This window comes from Aethina tumida, chromosome 1 (assembly GCF_024364675.1).
Source record: "Aethina tumida isolate Nest 87 chromosome 1, icAetTumi1.1, whole genome shotgun sequence".
NCBI lineage: Eukaryota > Metazoa > Arthropoda > Insecta > Coleoptera > Nitidulidae > Aethina > Aethina tumida.
In genome coordinates this window covers 39502668-39523522 of record NC_065435.1, presented here as the reverse complement: position 1 = coordinate 39523522, position 20855 = coordinate 39502668, and the positions used below count along the sequence as shown (strand labels likewise).

Genomic DNA, 20855 nt, shown 5'->3' with positions numbered 1-20855 from the left:
TAACAACAGCCCATCTTCGCTGAATTGTTCGCCGTTCACAGTCACATTAACGAATTAACAGGCGGACATCGCGCGAACACATCCACCTCAAACGCGAAACATCGGACGCACATACGATAAGGTTCTGCCAGGTAAATAAATAATGTACATTTCATCCGTCAACCTCGATTCCTCGATTCACCACACTGAATCCAGCAACGAAAGGCGTTTTCAATGCTATTTGGAAACTTTCGCTTTGCGCGACGTCTCGCCCTGCACAACTGAACAGTTGGTAGTCCTGTTGTGACTTTTAATTTTATTGTCATTGTGAGCTGCATTTATTGTTTTATAGTTATTTAAGTGAAACTTGTTTGATATTTGTATATACTCCATTCGATAAAATTTATAGTGTTTTATATTTAAACAATATGCCGCAATACAAGGGTAATTATGCTGTTTACATTTTCTAACCTAACATTCGGCCGCTTTTCATTCAACATTATTAAATACGTGAACTTCGCTGTCAATATTTTATTATTGTGTTGCAGTTAAAGTGAAATGGGGCAAGGAAACTTTTCCCGATATCGAAGTGAACACAGATGAACCCCCAATGCTGTTTAAAGCTCAATTGTTTGCACTTACTGGTGTCCAACCGGACAGGCAAAAAGTTATGGTGAAAGGAGTTATTCTCAAAGATAATGACTGGGATAATTTTAAGATTAAAGAGGTGTGCTGTTTGTGTATTTTCGAATACTTAACATATTAAGGTATATTATTGTAGGGCATAACTATTCTTCTCATGGGAAGTAAGGAGGAAGTCCCTACCAAACCAGAAGAAAAAATCATGTTTGTTGAGGATATGAATGAAAATGAACTTGCTACAGCTGTAAGTTGTGTTAGAGTGTTTTTCTTACTTTCTTCTTAAATATTTGTATTTAATGGACATTTGCCAATTGAATGACTTGCTATAAAATTAATCACATTTTTGCCAAATATGTTTTACTCTAGTTTTTAATAACTTCACGAAATCATAATCTTTGTACAATTTTATTGATATGTTGTTTTCAAGTTTGTTTTCAATTTGACAAAACATGTCTCATTTTTTCAAAAACATTTTAGTAATTTTATCCGTTGTTCTCTTCAAGAAAATTTAGGAATAAGATTCTATAACATTTTTTTTAACAGCTTGAACTGCCAGCTGGCTTGACCAATTTAGGTAACACTTGCTACATGAATGCGACTGTACAGTGTCTGAGAACAGTTCCTGAGCTGCGCGAAGCTTTAAAAAAATATCAAGGAGGTACAGCATGACAATTAAATAGCTCCCCTCAAAAAACCTTTCTTAACATCTGTAATTTCAGAGGTAACGGGAGCATCAGGCATCATTCCAGCACAATCAATTACTGCCGCTCTCAGGGATCTCTACACGAACATGGACAAGGGCAACACCATTCCTCCAATTGTGCTGCTTCAGGTGCTACACATGGCCTTCCCCATTTTTGCCGAAAAGAACGAACAAGGTTCGTTCGCCCAACAGGTACATAAATCCTATTATTATTGTTGACAAAGTATTTATTTTCTATTGTTTAGGACGCAAACGAATTCTGGACAGAATTAGTGAGAATGTTGCAGCAGAAACTTCCTGCCAACTCCAGTGGGGGTGGATGCGGCAGCGACCAATTCAAGTGAGTAGCTTGACATTTAAGCCGGACCACAATTACAATTGTTGCATTCGCAGATCTATTATTGACCAATACTTCGGTGGCACCTTCGACGTAGACTACAAATGCGTGGAGGCCGAAGACGAGCCGGTCACTAACAGCAAGGAGCAGTTCCTGCAACTGAGCTGCTTCATATCTCAAGACGTCCGGTACATGCACTCCGGACTGAGATCTAAAATGCAGGAACAGATCACTAAAATGTCGCCAACTTTGGACCGTGACGCTGTATACACGAAAACTGTAAGTGCTGAATTTGATTGCTAAATGTGAATTATATTCGTTTTGTTTAGTCGAAAATCAGCAGACTACCGGCGTACCTGACGGTGCAGTTCGTGAGGTTCTACTTCAAGGAAAAGGAAGCCATCAACGCCAAAATATTGAAGGACGTCAAATTTCCTATGGAATTCGACGCGTTCGATTTGTGTACCGCCGAACTTCAAGAGAAACTCACGCCGATGAGGGCCAAATTTAAGGTGACACAATAAATTGCATTGAGGTGTTTGTTTATTAATCTTTTAAATGTGTGTAGGAAGTGGAGGACGCACAAGTAGAACAGGCGGGAAAAGAAAAGGATAGGAGTAAAACAAGCAAGAGCATAGGTGATGGAACGGCGCAAAAGGAAAAGAACTACGCACCATATTGGTTTGAAGATGGTAAATAATGAAACTTCATAACCAGATAAATAGTAATTTTATTTTATTCTTTAAGATCTAGGTAGCAACAACAGTGGCTACTACACTCTTCAAGCTGTTCTGACACACAGAGGACGTTCTTCTTCGAGTGGGCACTACGTCGGCTGGATCCGACAAGACAACGACCATTGGGTGAAATGTGACGATGACGTTGTATCTCCGGTGTCCACTGAAGACATTTTGAAGCTGTCTGGAGGTGGAGACTGGCACTGCGCCTATGTACTATTGTACGGGCCCAAGAGGCTGAACTTGGATGACTTGAAGGTGGAAAATATGGTCGTCGACCAGTGATTGATCGATTAAATTTTTATTTATTTTGTAATTTGCTCTGGATTTATTTCTAATATATTCAATATAAAATAAAATGGTCTTATTAATTATCAAACCGGTGTTTGATTATTGAACCTGGAATGCTCACCAAACGTTCAATTATGTCAAACGTTTCTTTATCTCTAGTTTCAATTATTTCAAAAATAAGTTTTAATAAACAACTATTTCAGAACCACCTCCAAAAGCAACAGTCGGCTATCCGAATGACGAAGTATATCTAGACTCATTTGTCATCGTTAGTCCATCCTTTGCTGCAAACTCGATGTTCCCTGTTAAACAGAGAATGTCGAAAATATCTTGTGGCTCTAAGACCATCCTCATGCAACCTTATGGTAGACAAGTCTGCGATTTCGTCTAGTAGAAATAATCAGAAAAATGGTCGTCTTCTAGTCGTAGTTCGTTGTCGACCCCTACGATGTCGCATATTGGCATACATTATAACAATTGAGCTACTTGTTGACAAAAAAAAAATTTTCTATTAAATATACCAATTGAAAACCGTTTGATTCGATTGAATTTTGAGAGAGACATCATGCACAACAGAGACAGTAAGACTGAAAATTTACTTCATAGTGGGGATCTTACTGTTTATCATTCATGATGTCTCTCTCAAAATTCAGTAGAATGGAAGGCTTATCAATCAGTATAAAAATAGTAGTATTCAAGTAATGGTATTCAAAGAATGGTACTGGTCAAAATAACACATTGAAAATAATTTTAAATTTACTTTATCTAGGAAATTCAAATTATTCACTTCAAAAATGTATTTGGAAACTCAAAACACTTTGTTTGAATAATCAGAAATAAAAATTATCAGTATTACAGCAGCAGCAAAAACAATGGATTTAATCTATTTAAGAACTGAAACTAGATATATATTCCCATCAGTTATTTATAAATTTTAAACACATATCACATCACCAGCTAAAGAAAAAACCTTTTTATATTACAAAGTATTGATGAACGGCATTTTTTTTGACATAGAATATTTGATTTTTAGTATTTTTAATTCTGTATTAAACACATTATAATGTAAATAATTACATACAATATGAGTTTGACACAATTACAATTTTATTATATACAGATTATAAAGACACAATTATAAATTTTTTATCATTTATTACTTTTTTGTATATAAAATCACACTATAGAACACAAAGAAGGTTACTCACTCTAATCGATGAAATAAACATAAGGTAACAGAACGCCCTGATTGTCTGCCAATAACTTTCAAACAGCTATTCATTTCGAAATAGTTTAATCCTTCTGTAAAATAAATTCGAAAATACCTATCTTTGGCTAGTATAGATGTTTGGCAGTTTTCTGATATAAACAATTCTCAATGAAGCTGCAGATATTAATTCGTGGACATTGGGAGGAGAAACATTGATGGTTGAATTTTTAGCCTAATTAATTAAAGAGAAAAATCTATGAATTATTATCCACAGCACGTGATACACTTTAAACCGACATAGTATTATGACACAAGCGGACAATAATAAAAAACGACACAAAACCAAGGGTTGGTATAGAAATTAACATTTTTGGAGTACTAACGAGTTTCACGAAGCTTGTAATACAGTGGATTGAAAGTGTACCTGAGAGAAACATAAACCTACATTATGAAACTTGTAACATTTAAGTTTTAGAAACAATCAAAACACAAAATTGCAATGTAAGCTACAGAAACGAACCCAACGAACATTCAATACGAAAAAACATTTTGTGCTATCACAACAGAATTCAATAAATATTGAACACTTTTATTAATTTGCGATTTTGTATCTCGTTTGAGCTAGACTAAAATCCTAAAATTAGTTGTTCCAAAAATGAATTTTTTTCGTGAATTCTTAATTAGATTCCAAGAAACGTAATTTAAAAATTATAGAGCCCTTCCATGAGGTCCTCTGTACATGTTGCTAGAAAAATCTCACTTTTTATTTATTTTAGAAAAATATTGATATCAATTTACATTGTTGTACACACACCTTTTGTCCCAATTCTAGACCAAAATCAAGCAATTGTGTAATAGTTTTCTTAAAGATATGATCGTTACCAATTATATTATATAGTTACGAATAGTTTACTTATTCAGGTTCAATATACTACCTGAACAACCAATTTTACAAAATGACAACTTGAACGTTTAATACAAAAGTAGTCGAGGTTATTTTCGTGGTCCCTAAATGTGAAATGAAGGACCACCGTTGAGAGTTCGGCGCTGACGTTTTGGGATGCAAGTTTAATTCGTTTTTAAGCCTCTAAAATAAATTGAAAGTTAATTTTTCTATCCAAGATATGCTCACTGTTAAAAATTGTACATGTTCAGTTAAACAGTAACTTAAATAAAATATTTGCAAGTCGTTTGTTAGTTTTTAAAAAATGTACAAACCTGGACAATAAACAACAATGATCGGTAACAATGATTGAGACGAAAAAATCGATACTGTACAAAAATTTAAAGTTGTGTTATGAAAGAGAGAAAGTATGAAAATTATACACTATATACAATAGAATTGCTATTTTTTGCCAGTTTTAAACAAGTGAGTTTTTACTGTAAAATACGTATACTAACTTGCAAATATTGCATATTTTAATAATTTAAATTTTATATTACATTTTTACATATATTAATCTCAATTTTATATCACTGCATTTGGAAAATTGTTGTTTAAATTTCTCTTTCTAATATTCTATCAAAAATATGAAATTTTAGGCTTTCAACATTACATGAAGCAATGATATAAAACTCGAATAAAGCTTGTTTTAGATACACAATTTTTAAAATGAATCGAGTTTGACGCGTAACATTTGCTATAAAAATTTTTTTGTGGACTTCAAAAATTGTGTCTAAAATAAAAATTATTCTCATCTAGCTCCACCCTAATATTTAGTTAGTGTCTAACGGGAGTGTACCACGAAATTCGGACAATTTTAGCATGACTTTTTTTAGTAACAAATTAATTAAGAATGGACGGTGAATTCCAAAGAAATATGTACAAAAGTAGACAACCATTCGGTGTTTCTGCCTTCATTTGAATCAACAAAAATCTATCAGTTGTGATCGCAAGGATTAACATACAATTAGACAACTTGGACGCAAGTTTGGTTGTGGCACTGTATGGAACACTCCCCCAATCAACTGAAAAGTATAATTAACTAGTGGCTTTATGGTATTGTTGGTTTCACTAATCGGTATGAAAATATATATTACTGAAGTCTGAACTTACACTAAAATACCCTTTTTTTGTTGGTGTGTTTGTATGATTATGTTCTATCATATCACAATGCATTCATAATAAATTCAATTATGATTCTTTTCATAGGAGAGTATTTCAGGTTGTGTGTCTAGTTGAGATACTAAAACGTCCCTACAAGATATTTGTTAATTAATACATTAAAGGCATATTGACTTCACATACGAATACAATGAAAGGTTCTACACCCTTTAAAGGCAAATGAATTTGGAATTAATTGACCTTATTATGAAAAGTGTTGTTAGCAGTAGCGCTTGAATGAATATCTTGTAGAGTAACCGTACCTCAAGCCCTTTATGTAATTCGACGGACCCTATTATAATGTAAAACAGCACACTAACTAAACATTAACGACCGTGACAACGTGTGTATGTTTCCGAGGGACATTAGAAAAAACTCCATGCAATACAAACTGTACAACGTAGTCCATATTGAAGGCAACAGAAGAACGGCGCGCGCGACTATCATGCGCCCCTATACGGGTCGGAGCTCTTGGACGAGCACGGCTGCACGTCGTCCAGATAGTGGGGCTCTTGGCGCGACGTCGACGCAACCGGATAACTAACTATAGGCTTGTAGTTGTGCGTTGTTTGATTCGCTTTGTGATCGGGCGAGTCGTGCGGCGTCAGCTGACGTTCCTGCAGGTTCAGGCTCGGATCCTCCGCCACCGGCTGGTAGATGTCCCTCGTCCATCGCTGGACCAGCGCTATCACCGCCGATTCCAGGCAACAAACGTAACCGAGACACTTAAAATTATCAAATTAATTAATTCATACATTTTACAATCTTTTGATGACCAGGCAACTTACTCCAGTTATTAATAATTGATGAATAGTCCATTTTGGGACCCAAGAGAAGGTCTCAGATAAAAATATCATATGAAATATTAATGATGAAGCTATCAGGAACAACACACTAAGGCTCACATAAAAATATGCATTCTGCAAAAGAAATAATAGTTATTAACAAGTTCCTGTAACAGTATTAAAGAGGCCATAAATAAACCTGGATTATAATGCCATAAATATCTCAGAGCATCTTGTAATTCGTATTTGCAGTAAAGTCGTTCAATATAAATGTATTTTACAACTTCATTCAACAATTCAGTAGACAAACTCCTTCGTTTTGATTTGTCTAATGCCTTATTTGGTCCAATTATTCTATTCTAAGCACTACTATTTAAAGTAAATACGTAAAATTTGTGAAACAATAGAGTAAAATCAAAGAAATAAAAGGCAACAACTACATATGGTGCTTTGAATGAAGAACTGAAGAAAGAAAAAATAATGGGTGTAATTTACTTATAAGAATATCAAATAGACAATGAGGAAACTGTGAAATAAGTATTCATTATCAGAAAATTTAAATTTGAAAAGTTTCAAACAATATTGGATGAAAAGAAACCTTTTCTGATATCTACATCGAGTAGAAAATATCAAAAAATATGTGCAGCTTCTGTTAAATTTTAAACACAGCTTTTATTATAAATATTTGAGCTTATTTTCACAAAATTTTCAAGTTTATTTATGACTATGAGGCCTACAATAAGTATGTTAACAGGTGTAACTTACCACTTTTCCCCAATTGAAGGGAAACAAATATATTACATGGGATATATCAAGAAACATAAGGACAGACGTAACAAACAGACTGAGTAACGTGACGAACATCATGAACCGTAGTCGTCCTACTAATGGAAGCATAAAAAGGCCCACCTTCACGCTGCCGGACGTGCATAGACATGCCAGACACGCGATCGTCGTCACCTACGAAAACATCAAGTCAATAAAATCGTTCGGGACTAGTTCAAGCGAAGAAACTGACAAGCAGCAGGAACCTGAAGAAACCGGTCGGCGTGTAGATGTGGCCCTGGTCGCAGTAAACGATGACGCCTGAGTAGAGCGACAGATCGGGCGAGTGGGCGCGCCGCCTGTAGTGCGAGTGCGAGTCCCACGAGTTGTGCGTGCCCAATGGCGAGTCGCAGTCGCAGGGGGCGTCCGGCGTGGGGCTGCCCGCCCCCGACGCGACGCCGTCGCATTCGGACTCAGCGCCGCCACCGGCGGTGCTCAGGGCGCCCGTCCTGCTACCGGCTATCTCGAAGTCCTGCAACACACAACTCATGCCATCCAGGGACACTTTCCGCTGCAACATTCAAACGGCTAAACGTACATACGACCAAGCGTGACTCATGAGTGTGTGTTTGTGTATAGAGTATTTGTGATTTTGTCTTATGCTTATGCATGCTTATGCTTAAGTTTTTCGCCCGACTGGACGTACATTCCATGCACAACAACATACACTAAAAATAATTATTAAGTGTTTTATGTTATAACTATTATTTTCTTATATAATCGTCTCTATTTATAATAATTAACTTACGGTTTTCAAAGAACTAACAACTGTCCACGCACTAAATTAATACACAAAAATATACATACATACAAGTTATATAATATAAATATAATCCAATAATGTTAATTTGATACTCTGTTAATGTCTCATAGTTACAAAATTATTAGTATTCAATTGTATATCTATAAACCTTAATGTTAGTCACAATTAAAATATGAAACTCACCGTAGACTTTCGTGTATATTCTAAATAATCAAAAGAAATCATCTTTATTTAATTTTGGGCAAAAAACACGTGGAACAGTAACGTGTATTTCAGAAATAAAGCTGAAAAAATAATTTTAAAATGATGTTTTATTACATTCAAGGTATTTCATAGTCGATGTACTAAAAAATTATATTTAACTACATGCAATTTGAAGTACAACTAATGTGCCAGTTTGCGTAATATATGACACTCCACTATATCCAAAATAAAACAATAAAATAAAAACGAAAAATTTATTCAGAGAATATTACGAACCTCACAAATAAACAAATAAATAACGAATAAATAATAATAATAATAATAAATATATCATGCACTAACACTTGATACAGACTGATCTAAATAGTAGGGAAGTACAAGGCTACCTGAATGTCTTCAGGTCTACAACTTGTGGGCTCCAGGTCTCTGATGTCGTCCAACAAGAACTCAATTTCGTCGGTACTGTATAGTAGATCCGATACTGAATTAATGTACCTCCCTGGCTCTGACTGCATGACACTAGGTCATTAGAAGCGAGGCACTGCCCCACACCAATCCATTGCCTCTTACTGTTACCCCAATCTAACCGAAACTCATGACGGCCACCCGCCAGCTTTCCACCTAAAAAGTGTTAGCAACAATTACTCAAATTAAGAGTGACATTAACAAGGTTACGGATCGGGAACGAATTAACACGATATTAAATATTTAATGAGAGAAACGAACGGTGTTGAGGAAAAAAAATAAATGACCTACAAATTGTGTAGTCAGGGATATGGTTAAAGTAATTGTAAACAATAATATTTAGTCGTTATTACCTTCCGCACAAGCTCTACCCGTTTTCTTTCCGTTTGTTTCACGGCAGTCGTTTTATTTCAATACATACTGGGGAAAATAAGGCGGACGCCAAAAACTCAACGCCATGTTTACTAATTCGACATAAAAGATAAGTGATTGAATGCGCTACTTCCTGAAATGCATTTCCTTTATCATCCCAAAAAAACTTTGAACGCACACGTCAAATATGAAGGCTACATCGAATCGACAACCCAAATACGCCCCATTATTCACTGATTTTGCCAAAATTTTGAATTTATCTAAGAAAAAATCATTGATTTGACGATTTGTCATTCGTAATTTCGGTTGGCAGTACTGACATTCTGGCGTATTGTCATTTAAATGAGATTTTTACACATTTTCCGCATTTCATTATAATTCCAACACAAAATCTTTACAAAACTCCAAAAACCATTCGCAACCAATCAAACTTTACAACAAAATCACCCAAATAAACGCCCCACTAAAAGTCACTTGACGTTTGTTATACTTTTAGGTTAAGTAAACTAATTGTCATATGACAGTTGTTTGATTACTCATAAAGTAGGTTAAGTTCAAATGTATTATTTATTTTTATTTATTTGTTAAATTATGTCCGAACGAGACTATGCCCCGCTCAGCGTGGCCTGCGTCCGTGCGCTGCACGACAAAATTTACGAAAAGAGAAAAACCGCCGCACTAGAAATCGAAAAGTACGTCCCAAGTTAACACACCTTTCCACTATCACCAAACTGTTTTTAATTCTAGAATGGTCAAGGAATTTTCCAGTTCGAACAACGGCGGTCAAATTAAAAAACTACTCAAAGTACTAGGCCAAGACTTCGCCGTATCGCAAAATCCCCATGCAAGGAAAGGCGGACTTATTGGACTTGCAGCCATCGCAATTGCGTTAGGAAAAGTTAGATATGCAACCGTACCATTACGTCCACTAATTGTTATTTTTTAAGGATACTGGTATTTATACTGATGAATTAATCAAACCAATATTGGGTTGTCTGTCTGATCAGGACCTCCGCGTTCGTTATTACGCATGTGAATCCTTGTATAATGTAGTTAAAGTGTCCCGAGGGGCTGTATTATCCCACTTCTCCTCAATATTTAATGCCTTAAGTAAAATTGCTACTGACCCAGATCAGAATGTAAAAAATGCTTCTGAGTTGCTTGATAGGTTACTAAAGGTGATGCAAATTTCCTCGTGTTGTCAAAAATAACTGTTTATAAATTACAGGATATTGTCGTCGAAAGTACGTTTGATTTAGACGGATTTATACCACTGTTACGCGAAAGAATATACACCCAAAACTCATTTGCCAGACAGTTTGTGATCTCATGGATATCGATACTTAACACAGAACCTGGTCTGGATTTAATAGTCTATTTGCCTGATATTCTGGATGGTTTATTTATAATACTGGATGATCCCAAGTTGGAAGTGAGAAAAATGTGTGAAACTACTTTGGGCGAATTTCTGAGGTGCATTAAAAGTGATCCTACTAGGGTAAATTTTTCAGGGATGATCAACATTCTTAATAAACACGCTCAGGAGAAAAGTGATCTGGTGCAAGTAAGTGTCTTTTGTATAATTATATATTTTATATTTTTTAAATACACTTTGGTGGGAAATAAATGTATGGAACCATTAAAAACAAATATAAATAAACTGTTCACACTGGTATCAGTTTTAAGACAAACAAGTTACTAAAATCTAGTCTTTATAATTTTAAATATATCCTTATAAGATAAATTATCAGCAAATTGCCCAACTCAACACCTAATTTATTTATCAGTAGTTTAGGGAGAACAGAAAAAGGTATTTAAGATACACAAAGTTAAACGTAAATAACGAACACCCTGTATAAAATTTGGTGATACTAATAAATGCAGCTTGTAGGACAATCCTTGTTTAATGTGTATACCAAAAATTAACTTTCTAACATAGCAGATATTTAAGTTAGACCTGTCACAATTTTTGGAAAAAAATTAATAACTCCAAAACATAGAGTTTAAATATAGGATATGGTATAGTCATTTTATTTAAAATTAAATGTAGAACTTAAAAATCCCAAAATTTACAGTGTTTCGGTCCAATGAAAATATTAAAGTAGATGTACCTTTCAAAGAAACCTGATATAAAATGTAAGTAAACTGAAAAAGTATTTCAAGTCAATTTATACTTTTCAGGTAAATCACTTTGAATAGCATAATTATTATATATTTTTTAATTCTCTATATTTTCTACTGATATTAGATTAAATATGAAAAACGTACTCAATGGAATTTAATCTGGTATACTTGAAATATAATGATTAAAGTAGTGAAAATATTTTTAAATACACAAATATAGATAATATTTCAATTTTAATGTAAAAAACTGAAAATGTTTTTTTAAAACGGGTGTATTTAGTTTACAGCCATAACTTCAACTTTCTTATAATGTATTCGTTATTTACGTTTAACTTAGTGTATCTCAGAACATCAATAACTTTGTTATTTTCAATGGAACATCAAATATGTTTAGCATAATTAAATTGAATATAAATATTCCTTATATATAAAATGAATATTGCAATGTTCAATAGCAAAATTTCAAATCATTTCCTTTTTTCTACCTCCTTTCTCCTTAAACTTATAATGAATAAGTTAGGTCAATCACATTGAATAGCATAATTATTATATATTTTTTTCATTGTCTTAATAGAATTTAATCTGGTATACTTGAAATATAATCATTTAAGTAATGAAAATATTTTTTAAATACACAAACATAGATAATATTTCAAAAGTACAACTGCACTTCAATTTAAATGTAAAAGACTGAAGAGACTTTTTTAAAACGGCTGTATTTAGTTTACAGCCATAACGTGGATAAAAGAATTCGTACAACTCTCGGGTCCGGCTATGTTGCCTTACTTGTCCGGAATATTCACCGCGATTTTACCATGCCTGGCCTACGACACGGACGCCCGGAGAAGTATCCTTGTTTATATTATTTTTTTATAATGTCATGCCCATTAATTAATTTATTTCAACGTTATTTCGTGTCCAGTTTTCACATTAATATTCATCGTCATCAATTGACAATCATAAACAAAGTGTTGTTACGCAAGGCATTTTTGAATGAACACAAATCGCTATTTTTGTAAGGAATGGCTAATAAAACACGACGATTGTTATGCCGCGTTATGACGTCTTCGATCAGTATTGGCCGGCAATGTATCACCGGAACGTGAACGCGCCGCAAACACACGCCGTCGATTGCATATCAGAACGGCCGCGAAAAAAACTGATAAAACATGTACACAAACGAGTGTATGTGTACGCGGACGAAATATGAGGTGAAAACTGGAATCCCCCGGCGAAATAAGTAAATCATTAATTATTATTTATTCATTTATTATTTATTATTATTGGTTTTGTTCTGCATGCATCTTGATTTTGCGTTTTTCTCTTTTTCCTTAACGCAGTGACAGACATAAAGGAGACGGCAACAGCTGTTAATTACACGCTGATGAAGCTGATCGCCTTGCAACAGGAGGTGGAGGAATCGACGGAGCTGAGACCAGGAACTGGTGAGATATTTTCACGTATTTTTTTGAATGTAACGCGCTGGAATTTATGCAGATAATGATGTGTTGTTGTTTTACATGAGTCGCAATTATTGTAATTGTAAATAAGTTTTTTTATCAGTTTTAACTGTTGTAAATTACGAGAAATTATAATTAAGGACTAATTAATTGTCTCGTAGCGGACGAGGTGTACCAAGAGTTGGACTTACCCCCAGTTGTAGAGGTTTTGACTCAGTATTTAATGCACAGCTCAATTCAGACCAAAGTTGCTGTTTTAAAATGGATTCATGATCTGTATATGAAGTTCCCATTAAAGGTAAATAATGTTATCTTTTTGTTAATATTGACACATTTCGTTGCCAACGTGCTGTGAATTAATGCGAAGAATCCATTAATTCCAAATAATCGTTCTGATTAAATCAGTTGATTTAAATATGGCAAAATAATTTCAGATGGTGAAACACATAGACGTGCTGTTCCCCGCTCTGCAACGCACGTTGGCAGACGAGGCCGACCAGGTGGTGCAGCAATGTCTGGTGGTGATCGCCGAGGTCATATCTTCTCCCGTACCATCCGGCGACAACGACAAGGAGAAGCAGCCCTGCAACTCTAGTCCGTACTACAACAAATTCGTCATAAGCCTGTTGCAGTCGTTCAACAGCGACAAAAGACTGTTGGACGAGAGGGGTTCGTTTATAATCCGACAGTTGTGCGTGTTGCTCAATGCGGAGGACATCTACAGGACTTTGGCGCACATTTTGTTGCAAGAGTCGGACTTGAAGTTCGCCAGGTTGATGGTGGAACATCTCAGCATGATACTGTTGACGTCTTCTGAACTCTTCGATATGCGGAACAAACTCAAGGAGCTGAAGACGCAGGTAGGCAAAATTGAAGGTATGTGACACGAATTTGAGTTGATCCGTTCGGTGACGGTGTTTCAGGAGAGCCAGGCCTTATTTTGTTGCCTTTACAGGACGTGGTGTCACAATCCCATAGCCACTGTGGCCTTGTGTTTGTTGACTCAAAATTACAAACATGTTTGTGATTTGATTAAGTTATTGTATCCTTTTATTCACGAAAAATATTGGTTAATTTTTATACAAATAATTTCCTAAACCTTATTCAGTGGAAATTTGGAAGTAACTGTGGATTTCCTCATGGAAATTGATAAGCTAGTACAGTTAATAGAGTCTCCAATATTTGCCTGTAAGTTTCAAATACACAAGTGGATAATTTGAATTATTCCAAAAATCAGAATAACAATGGCAGATTGCAACAAATATATTATCAAAATATGTTTTAATAAACAATATAATCTCATGCATAAATTAAACAAAATTGCTTCAACAACAGAACCTTTAAACCATTAATAAAACTAATATCACCAAACCCCTCGAAAAATTAATAAAAGAAACTAAATTAAAATGAAAAAGAACAATATTTTTCTCGGTTTAATATGTGTAAAAGCAACGCTTGGAGCCACGTTTTGCTCATGATATCTGCCACGTTCACTCCATGTTGGAATACGAGTGATATAAAGTGTACCTAAACTCATAAGTCAACAAACAATTACTCCATTCGGCTAAAGTCCATAGGCTGTGATCGTTGGCCGATGCTCCTTGTTTAACAGAAGGTGTCTCCTGGCTCTAAGATCAACTTCAACTTACTTGGTTGGTGGTAGACAGGCTTACATTGATTTCAACGTCTCCATGAAGCCTGGACGCAGAGAATGGGCCATTTCGCCATGTTTTGTAATTCGTAACTCATTGCCGACCACCACCAATGCTATCCATATATAATATTCAAACAATACATATTGATCAAGATAAAATTATCGAAAATACTTTTAAATCAATTTAATCTAGAAAATTGAAATTATCCACTTGAAAACATGCACAGTTTAATTAATCTAGTGATAAACATAGCTACTACATGTGTTTGCAGATCTGAGACTTGAACTGCTTGAAGTACCTTGTGATAAAAACTTAGTGCGAGCCCTATACGGTTTGCTAATGTTGTTGCCCCAAACGGAAGCTTTTACAACGTTAAAGACACGTTTGAGCTGCATTCCCAGTTTGCACTTGCACAATGAAGAAATGTAAGTCACAGTAATTATTGCTTACACACACACGTACATTACATATTAATTTTTCAGGGCTACTACTCCTCAGAAACAAACGGCAAGCAACTCCATAGATTTTAATAGTTTACTTAACCATTTCTTCGAAGTCCAAGAACGACACAAACAGTATAAAAAATCAATACGCGCCAAAGAGATATTGTCTTTAGAGAAAGACGCTAGCAATATTAAGATATAGATCTTGTATATTTATAAATATATTAATCACATTCCTAATCAGCGTTTTATTTATTTTAAACGATCTCGTATCTCCAGTGAACATATCTAGTATTAATTTAGAGGTGTAGGACTAAATCAATTAAAATGGATTTGAGGCGTCTGACGCAAAGATATTTAAACAGTGTTTTACCAGTTACTCAGACGTACGATGAAATACTTAAGACAAAATTGGTGTGTGGGAAGTTCCCCCTTACAGTAGCAGGATTGATAAAGTCACTTGGGATGGTAAATTATTTGTTTTTAATGAAACCTGTTGTCTTATTAAATTGTATTTCAGACAGTTCTTCTGGCAGCAGTCTCGTTATTCTTAGCGTGGCCCAGGTGCGCAAATACTTCGAACTGGTATCCGGTATTCCTTCCGGTCGCTGCAGGACTCTCTATTTTAGTGCAACTCTTTTTCTATATGATATTTTCCTTTGGAGTCACCGTGTCTAAACCGTTGTTTTGGATTAAATGTGTAAGGTGTGACTTTTGCATAAAGGATCTTATTTAAGTTTTTCTTTATTTGTTTCAGGATGTCTGTTCTAATCTCTTATTGTCTTTTATTACAATGGTGGCTTCTTGGATGTCATATTTTGATTGTATTGCCACATTGGTGAACAGGATACACACTGTAAGTAGTTAATTAAATGTTTATAGTTTTTAAAATTTGTGTTTTTTATTAGATCTTATGTTTTACTGGGAGTCTTATAATTATTATAAGCTGTGGAGCAATACTACTGATGTATAGGCATAAAAAGGAGGTTGTATTGAAGCCCAGAGAACGTCCAGTAGGAGATGCAAATGTAGCTGTAGCTTAACACAATTTTTAAAATATCAAGATAATTTTATTTATTGAATAGTTTGTATTTTTTAGAAAATATTGTAATAAATTCTATTAATATAATAGAGTTATTTACTAATTGACAATAACTGATATCTAATGTAATCTTTCTTATTTAACAACAATCATTATTTTAAACAGCATGTAAAAATTTTATTGGACATCAATGATTTATATCTGACACATTATCTTATCATAAATGCATATTAAGATAAATAAACATTTTTTTTCTAGAATAATATTAATAGCCTTACATAGTGAAATACTATGTATGTTATATATTCAAGAATATATTTTAAACATTAATAATAAAAAAATAGACAATATTATATTATTTAATTATTTTTTATTAATTTATTTATTATTCTTATTAATTAATTTTTTATAATTTAAAAAAATTAATTGACTTATATCTTATCGTCAATTTTTATTCAGTTTTGTTAATCCAATATTTATTAAAAATATACTATATATCATTAATAAAATGTGTCAAAAATATACAGTTGATATTTTCTTTTTAATATTCTCAGGCCGCAGTGCATCAAAAATCATTATTTTGAAATATTTTCAATTGTTTACCTAGTATAAAATATCGTAACACAAGAATAGACTATATGGTTAAAAAATTTTCGTTCGATTTTACACTTTTAGCAGTTCTATTTTAAATTTATTATTAACACACTATAAGCGTGATAACTGTTGATTATTATTAGACCGGGTAATTTTTACCTTTTTGAATGTACTTACTTTAAAAACGGGGTGAGATAATTTTACTCTATTGGTTTACATATGGAACAGAAAGAATTATCTCCTAATTTTTGTTATCATTCAACAACTTAGTTTGGACTATTTTGCTACCAGCCTATAGTGTGTTAATATTCGTAATATATTATGTGAATATTAAAATACCTCTTATATATTTGTTACTCTAACAAACACAAGTGAGAAAAAAACAATATATATTCATAGTAAGCTAAATTATGAACCTTAATTTAAATTCACTCGAGAAAAATTAAAAAAACAAGCAAACGAGAAAACTACTCTACCAACTATAAAACATCACTATCGTGTTAACTTCTACCACAACCACAATAAATGTTATAATTTATTATACTCACTCTTTATTCAAATTATTATAATCATCCCTTAATTTTAATATTTCTAATCGTGAATTCGTCATCTTATATATTCTCACATATCTCATTTATTTTATAAAGTTTATTATTGAAAGATAAATAAAAGTGAAGCAAAAGTAATAACACACATGTTAATTTAAAGTAAACATCAACAGACAATTATACTATTTTAAATAAGGTGACGGTAGGTAAAACATTCGAACTACTGTCAAACATTGAGGTTAATACGGTACAAAAAAAAAACAAAGTTATAATTTGGCCACGTTTTAAAACATTGTAGTTAATAAATATAAAATAAATATATTACGTAAAAAATTTTTTTTTTGGTATTTGTGTCGACTTATTGCAAATATGGCGATCTTTGAAGAATCATATCCTTTTTCACGGTATAAATAAGCCGTATACGTACAAATCGTATCTGCTTAAATTCGTTGCAAAATAGGATAGCATTTGATTATGATAGACCAACTAAAAATATACTGATAAAATTTTTGTCGAGGACAAAGTGCAGTGTAGATCTCTAACCTCAAAACATCTCGCGTTTTCTTTGTAAACACAGGATTTAAATGAAAAATTACAATAAATCGCGTCGTAGTTTCGATGTTTAAACAGGGCAGAATACTTGAAAATATTTATTTAGGTAAGAGGGCTACGATTTTTGTGCGGCAGGTTTGTCAACATTTAAGGGATTAATTTTGTATGCACGTTTTTATTTGCGCAAAACATTGTGCGCACTTTGTTGTTTAAATTTCAAATCAAAACATCTATGAATGTACCATTTGTTTTTTCCAATTTGACAACTCAATTTCTAGTTACTTTAGTAAACATTGTGTTGTAGGTTTAAGCAATGGATGTACCTTAATATCAAGGACTTACTGTACTGATACTTTAAATAGAGTTGTGCCTTTAAAACATGTACTGGTGGTTTCAAAACTATCCAGATATGAATTTGAGCAAAGACGTAACCAAAACCTAAACAGTAAACAACTGGAAATGTTCCTTAAGAAACGAGGGACTGATTATGATAAATTAGTTAAATTCCATGATTTACATAAAAAATTTGAAGAGAATGTTATCAATACTTTAGAAAAGTTAGGTGTTAAGGTAACTGTCGGAAACAGGTAATAATAGTTAACAATTTCTTAGACAATAAAAAATATTTATAATATTGCAGGTTTACTGTTACTGATGAAATGGTAAACAATGCAGATGTGATAATGCCTGTTGGAGGAGATGGAACTTTCTTACTTGCTGCCAGTCGAGTAAAGGACAATAAGAAGCCTGTTATTGGTTTCAATTCCGATCCTAACAGATCAGAGGGCCATTTATGTTTACCTAAAAAGTACTCTGCTAATGTCCAGGAAGCTATAGAAAAGTTACAAAAAGTATACTTAACATTTATGAATATTAAATGAATATTAAACACATATTTCCAGGGAGAATTTAATTGGTTGATGAGAAATAGGATAAGGACATCCATTCTTAGTGATGATCAAATATTAACACCAAAATATTTGCATGATGTTGAAAATGAAGTCATATTAGTGAAATCAACTGGGCAGACCTTTAAAAGGGGTTCAATGAAAGTAGTCCCTGTTTTAGCTTTAAATGAAGTAAAAAAAGTGTTCAATTCCAAGAGATATCAAAATTAATTACTGTTCATTCTTAGGTGTTTATTGGCGAGTCATTGTCTGCTCGCGTATCTCATTTACAAATGAAACTGAACGGATCTTCGGACACGACAAATCTGAAATGTTCAGGATTGTGCATTTGTACCGGAACCGGCTCCACATCGTGGCATTTGAGCATCAATAGACTGCCAAAACAAACTGTTGAGGAACTGCTAAAATTCATGAACTGTCAAGAAGAAAATCTAGCTACCACTCTCTCCGAAACATACAACAAAAACCTAATCTTTAACCCTGGTAATCGAAACGCCACATCCACATTTGGAACCGCATTATCAGATTGATTTTCAGATGACAAACGACTGGGTTACACGATCAGAGACCTGATATCGGCGGGAGTGTGGCCGCAACCCAAAGGCATTAAGTCGAGGGGCTTTGCGACGAAGTTGGAGGTGCGATCGAATTGCTACGACGCTTCTTTGGTGGTCGACGGTGGTGTTTCGTTCTCCTTCAACGATGGCACCGTCGCAATTCTCGAAATTTGTCCTGAGGATTCTTTGAGGACTGTTATTCTCACTGGATGATGCTGCTTAGGAAATAAGACTGCTACTCTTTTTTTTAGTTTGAGGTGTATTTAATATTAAGTTGAAACATGAAAGAATTACAAGAAATGATATTTTATATACATATTTGAAATATAGTACGTTTATTTAAATTTTTATTATTATATATAATTAAAGCTCTTAAAGTGTTCATTAATTTACCTTCCTAATCTTCCAAGCTTATCCAAGTAAAATATAAAATAGTTTTAAGAATTTACTCAATAGTTAAAATAATAAAAGTTATTTAGTTATTTATTTAGATTTGTAATAATTTTGGAACATACTAAAATCATAAAGTACCCAGTATTGATTATGGAATACTCTGTCATCACCTAATGGTTTAGATTGACCTTCCCATGAGGTTCCAGGTACCCAGAACTAACTGAAGAGGTAATAAAACTCTCGTCCATGTTAAACTCATCCTTCCATTGAAGAAAAAATAAAGAAAATTGTACAAAAAATATTACAAATAAAGAAAGAAGACGAATTTTGATGAGCTGCAGATTCGAGGTTCTGAAACTGGTAAAACTACTTATTCTTCAATCTAGTAATAAAGAAATAGTATATTTCAAAATAAAATGTAAACTGATGTAATTGAATAAAAACTATAAATGATAAACACTAAATTATTAACCACAGATTTCAAGTTTAAATAAACTAATTCTGTGAACAATTAATTAAGCAATAATAAGAGAAACCTACCTTTAAAATCTGTAGTATAGTTCAATATGGCACTAAACACAAGATTAAAGCGAATTGCACCAAACCAAAGCGCATCCCCGAATTAATTTGGGGACCGAAACGATCGATACGCAGGTCAATAACAAAGTGACTGGTTTTAAAGTGAACGCGTGGGGATGTGTCATCCCTTGCCCGTGATTGGTCAACACAGGATTTTATGTAATTATAAATACGCATCGCATTTATTTTAAACTAAAATTTTTCCATTGAAATTCCTGACATATATATATATATATATATATATATATATCAAATTTATGTTTTATTATAATTTTATATATATTATTGTGATACGATAAATAAATAAATTTAAATTTAAATTATTAATAAAAGCGAAAACCAAAATTTATATTTGTGTTGGTTACTTAATTAAACATTTATTTAACTATATAGTGGGAGTGGATCAATATTAATTAAAAATAAAACGCAAAAAAGGTCTTTGTATATTATTTAAAGTCTTACAAGACAATATTGCAATTATTCAATTAAAACAATTGGATACATAACTAAAAATTGCTATCGTGTAAAAACATTATTATTTATCTATAAAGAAAACATTAAATGTTTACAGATTTTATTTTTT

General features: G+C 33.3%; 5 protein-coding genes and 1 long non-coding RNA gene across 10 annotated transcripts; 4 read left to right on the top strand and 2 right to left on the bottom strand.

Annotated features, from left to right (window-relative positions):
• Window positions 1-264: 264 nt before the first annotated feature.
• On the top strand, window positions 265-2777 carry LOC109607593 (ubiquitin carboxyl-terminal hydrolase 14). Its single transcript, XM_020024068.2, has 10 exons — window positions 265-423; window positions 528-706; window positions 761-865; window positions 1165-1279; window positions 1341-1516; window positions 1570-1664; window positions 1718-1940; window positions 1991-2173; window positions 2230-2353; window positions 2409-2777. The coding sequence occupies exons 1-10, from the start codon at window positions 408-410 to the stop codon at window positions 2681-2683; spliced, it is 1491 nt and encodes a 496-aa protein (XP_019879627.1). The 5' UTR covers window positions 265-407; the 3' UTR covers window positions 2684-2777.
• A 1047-nt stretch (window positions 2778-3824) lies between these two features.
• Window positions 3825-9538, bottom strand: LOC109608177 (uncharacterized). 4 transcript variants are annotated; one of them, XR_007547120.1, is made up of 6 exons: window positions 8560-8733; window positions 7807-8124; window positions 7554-7748; window positions 6792-6923; window positions 5956-6728; window positions 3825-4986 (listed from the first exon to the last, which is right to left on the bottom strand). XR_007547120.1 is itself a non-coding variant. In XM_049962263.1 (6 exons), exons 2-6 carry the CDS (start codon window positions 9093-9095, stop codon window positions 6447-6449), a joined length of 1056 nt encoding a protein of 351 aa, XP_049818220.1. In that variant the 5' UTR covers window positions 9096-9201; window positions 9399-9538; the 3' UTR covers window positions 3825-6446. The 4 variants fall into 4 exon arrangements, 2 of the variants coding, with proteins under 2 accessions (XP_049818220.1, XP_049818219.1); XR_007547121.1 differs by having other exon boundaries at window positions 6396-6728; XM_049962263.1 differs by lacking the exon at window positions 8560-8733 and adding exons at window positions 8967-9201; window positions 9399-9538 and having other exon boundaries at window positions 3825-6728.
• Window positions 9539-9876: 338 nt separating this feature from the next.
• LOC109608148 (protein VAC14 homolog) lies at window positions 9877-15339 on the top strand. Of its 2 annotated transcripts, none has more exons than XM_020024578.2 (12): window positions 9877-10109; window positions 10165-10315; window positions 10365-10595; window positions 10646-10981; window positions 12265-12388; window positions 12888-12986; window positions 13163-13299; window positions 13436-13861; window positions 13925-14043; window positions 14110-14189; window positions 14928-15081; window positions 15139-15339. In XM_020024578.2, the coding sequence occupies exons 1-12, from the start codon at window positions 10009-10011 to the stop codon at window positions 15299-15301; spliced, it is 2121 nt and encodes a 706-aa protein (XP_019880137.1). In that variant the 5' UTR covers window positions 9877-10008; the 3' UTR covers window positions 15302-15339. The 2 variants fall into 2 exon arrangements, with proteins under 2 accessions (XP_019880137.1, XP_019880131.1); XM_020024572.2 differs by having other exon boundaries at window positions 12882-12986.
• Window positions 15291-16201, top strand: LOC126264400 (uncharacterized). The gene is made up of 4 exons (XM_049962264.1): window positions 15291-15567; window positions 15620-15799; window positions 15857-15955; window positions 16008-16201. The coding sequence occupies exons 1-4, from the start codon at window positions 15427-15429 to the stop codon at window positions 16140-16142; spliced, it is 555 nt and encodes a 184-aa protein (XP_049818221.1). The 5' UTR covers window positions 15291-15426; the 3' UTR covers window positions 16143-16201.
• Window positions 16202-17549: 1348 nt separating this feature from the next.
• On the top strand, window positions 17550-19648 carry LOC109608166 (NAD kinase 2, mitochondrial). The gene is made up of 6 exons (XM_020024588.2): window positions 17550-17941; window positions 18140-18422; window positions 18476-18686; window positions 18738-18914; window positions 18971-19226; window positions 19281-19648. Exons 1-6 carry the CDS (start codon window positions 17902-17904, stop codon window positions 19511-19513), a joined length of 1200 nt encoding a protein of 399 aa, XP_019880147.1. The 5' UTR covers window positions 17550-17901; the 3' UTR covers window positions 19514-19648.
• Window positions 19543-20327, bottom strand: LOC126264401 (uncharacterized). Its single transcript, XR_007547122.1, has 2 exons — window positions 20234-20327; window positions 19543-20050 (listed from the first exon to the last, which is right to left on the bottom strand). It is a non-coding gene; the product is annotated as an uncharacterized LOC126264401 (long non-coding RNA).
• Window positions 20328-20855: the final 528 nt, after the last annotated feature.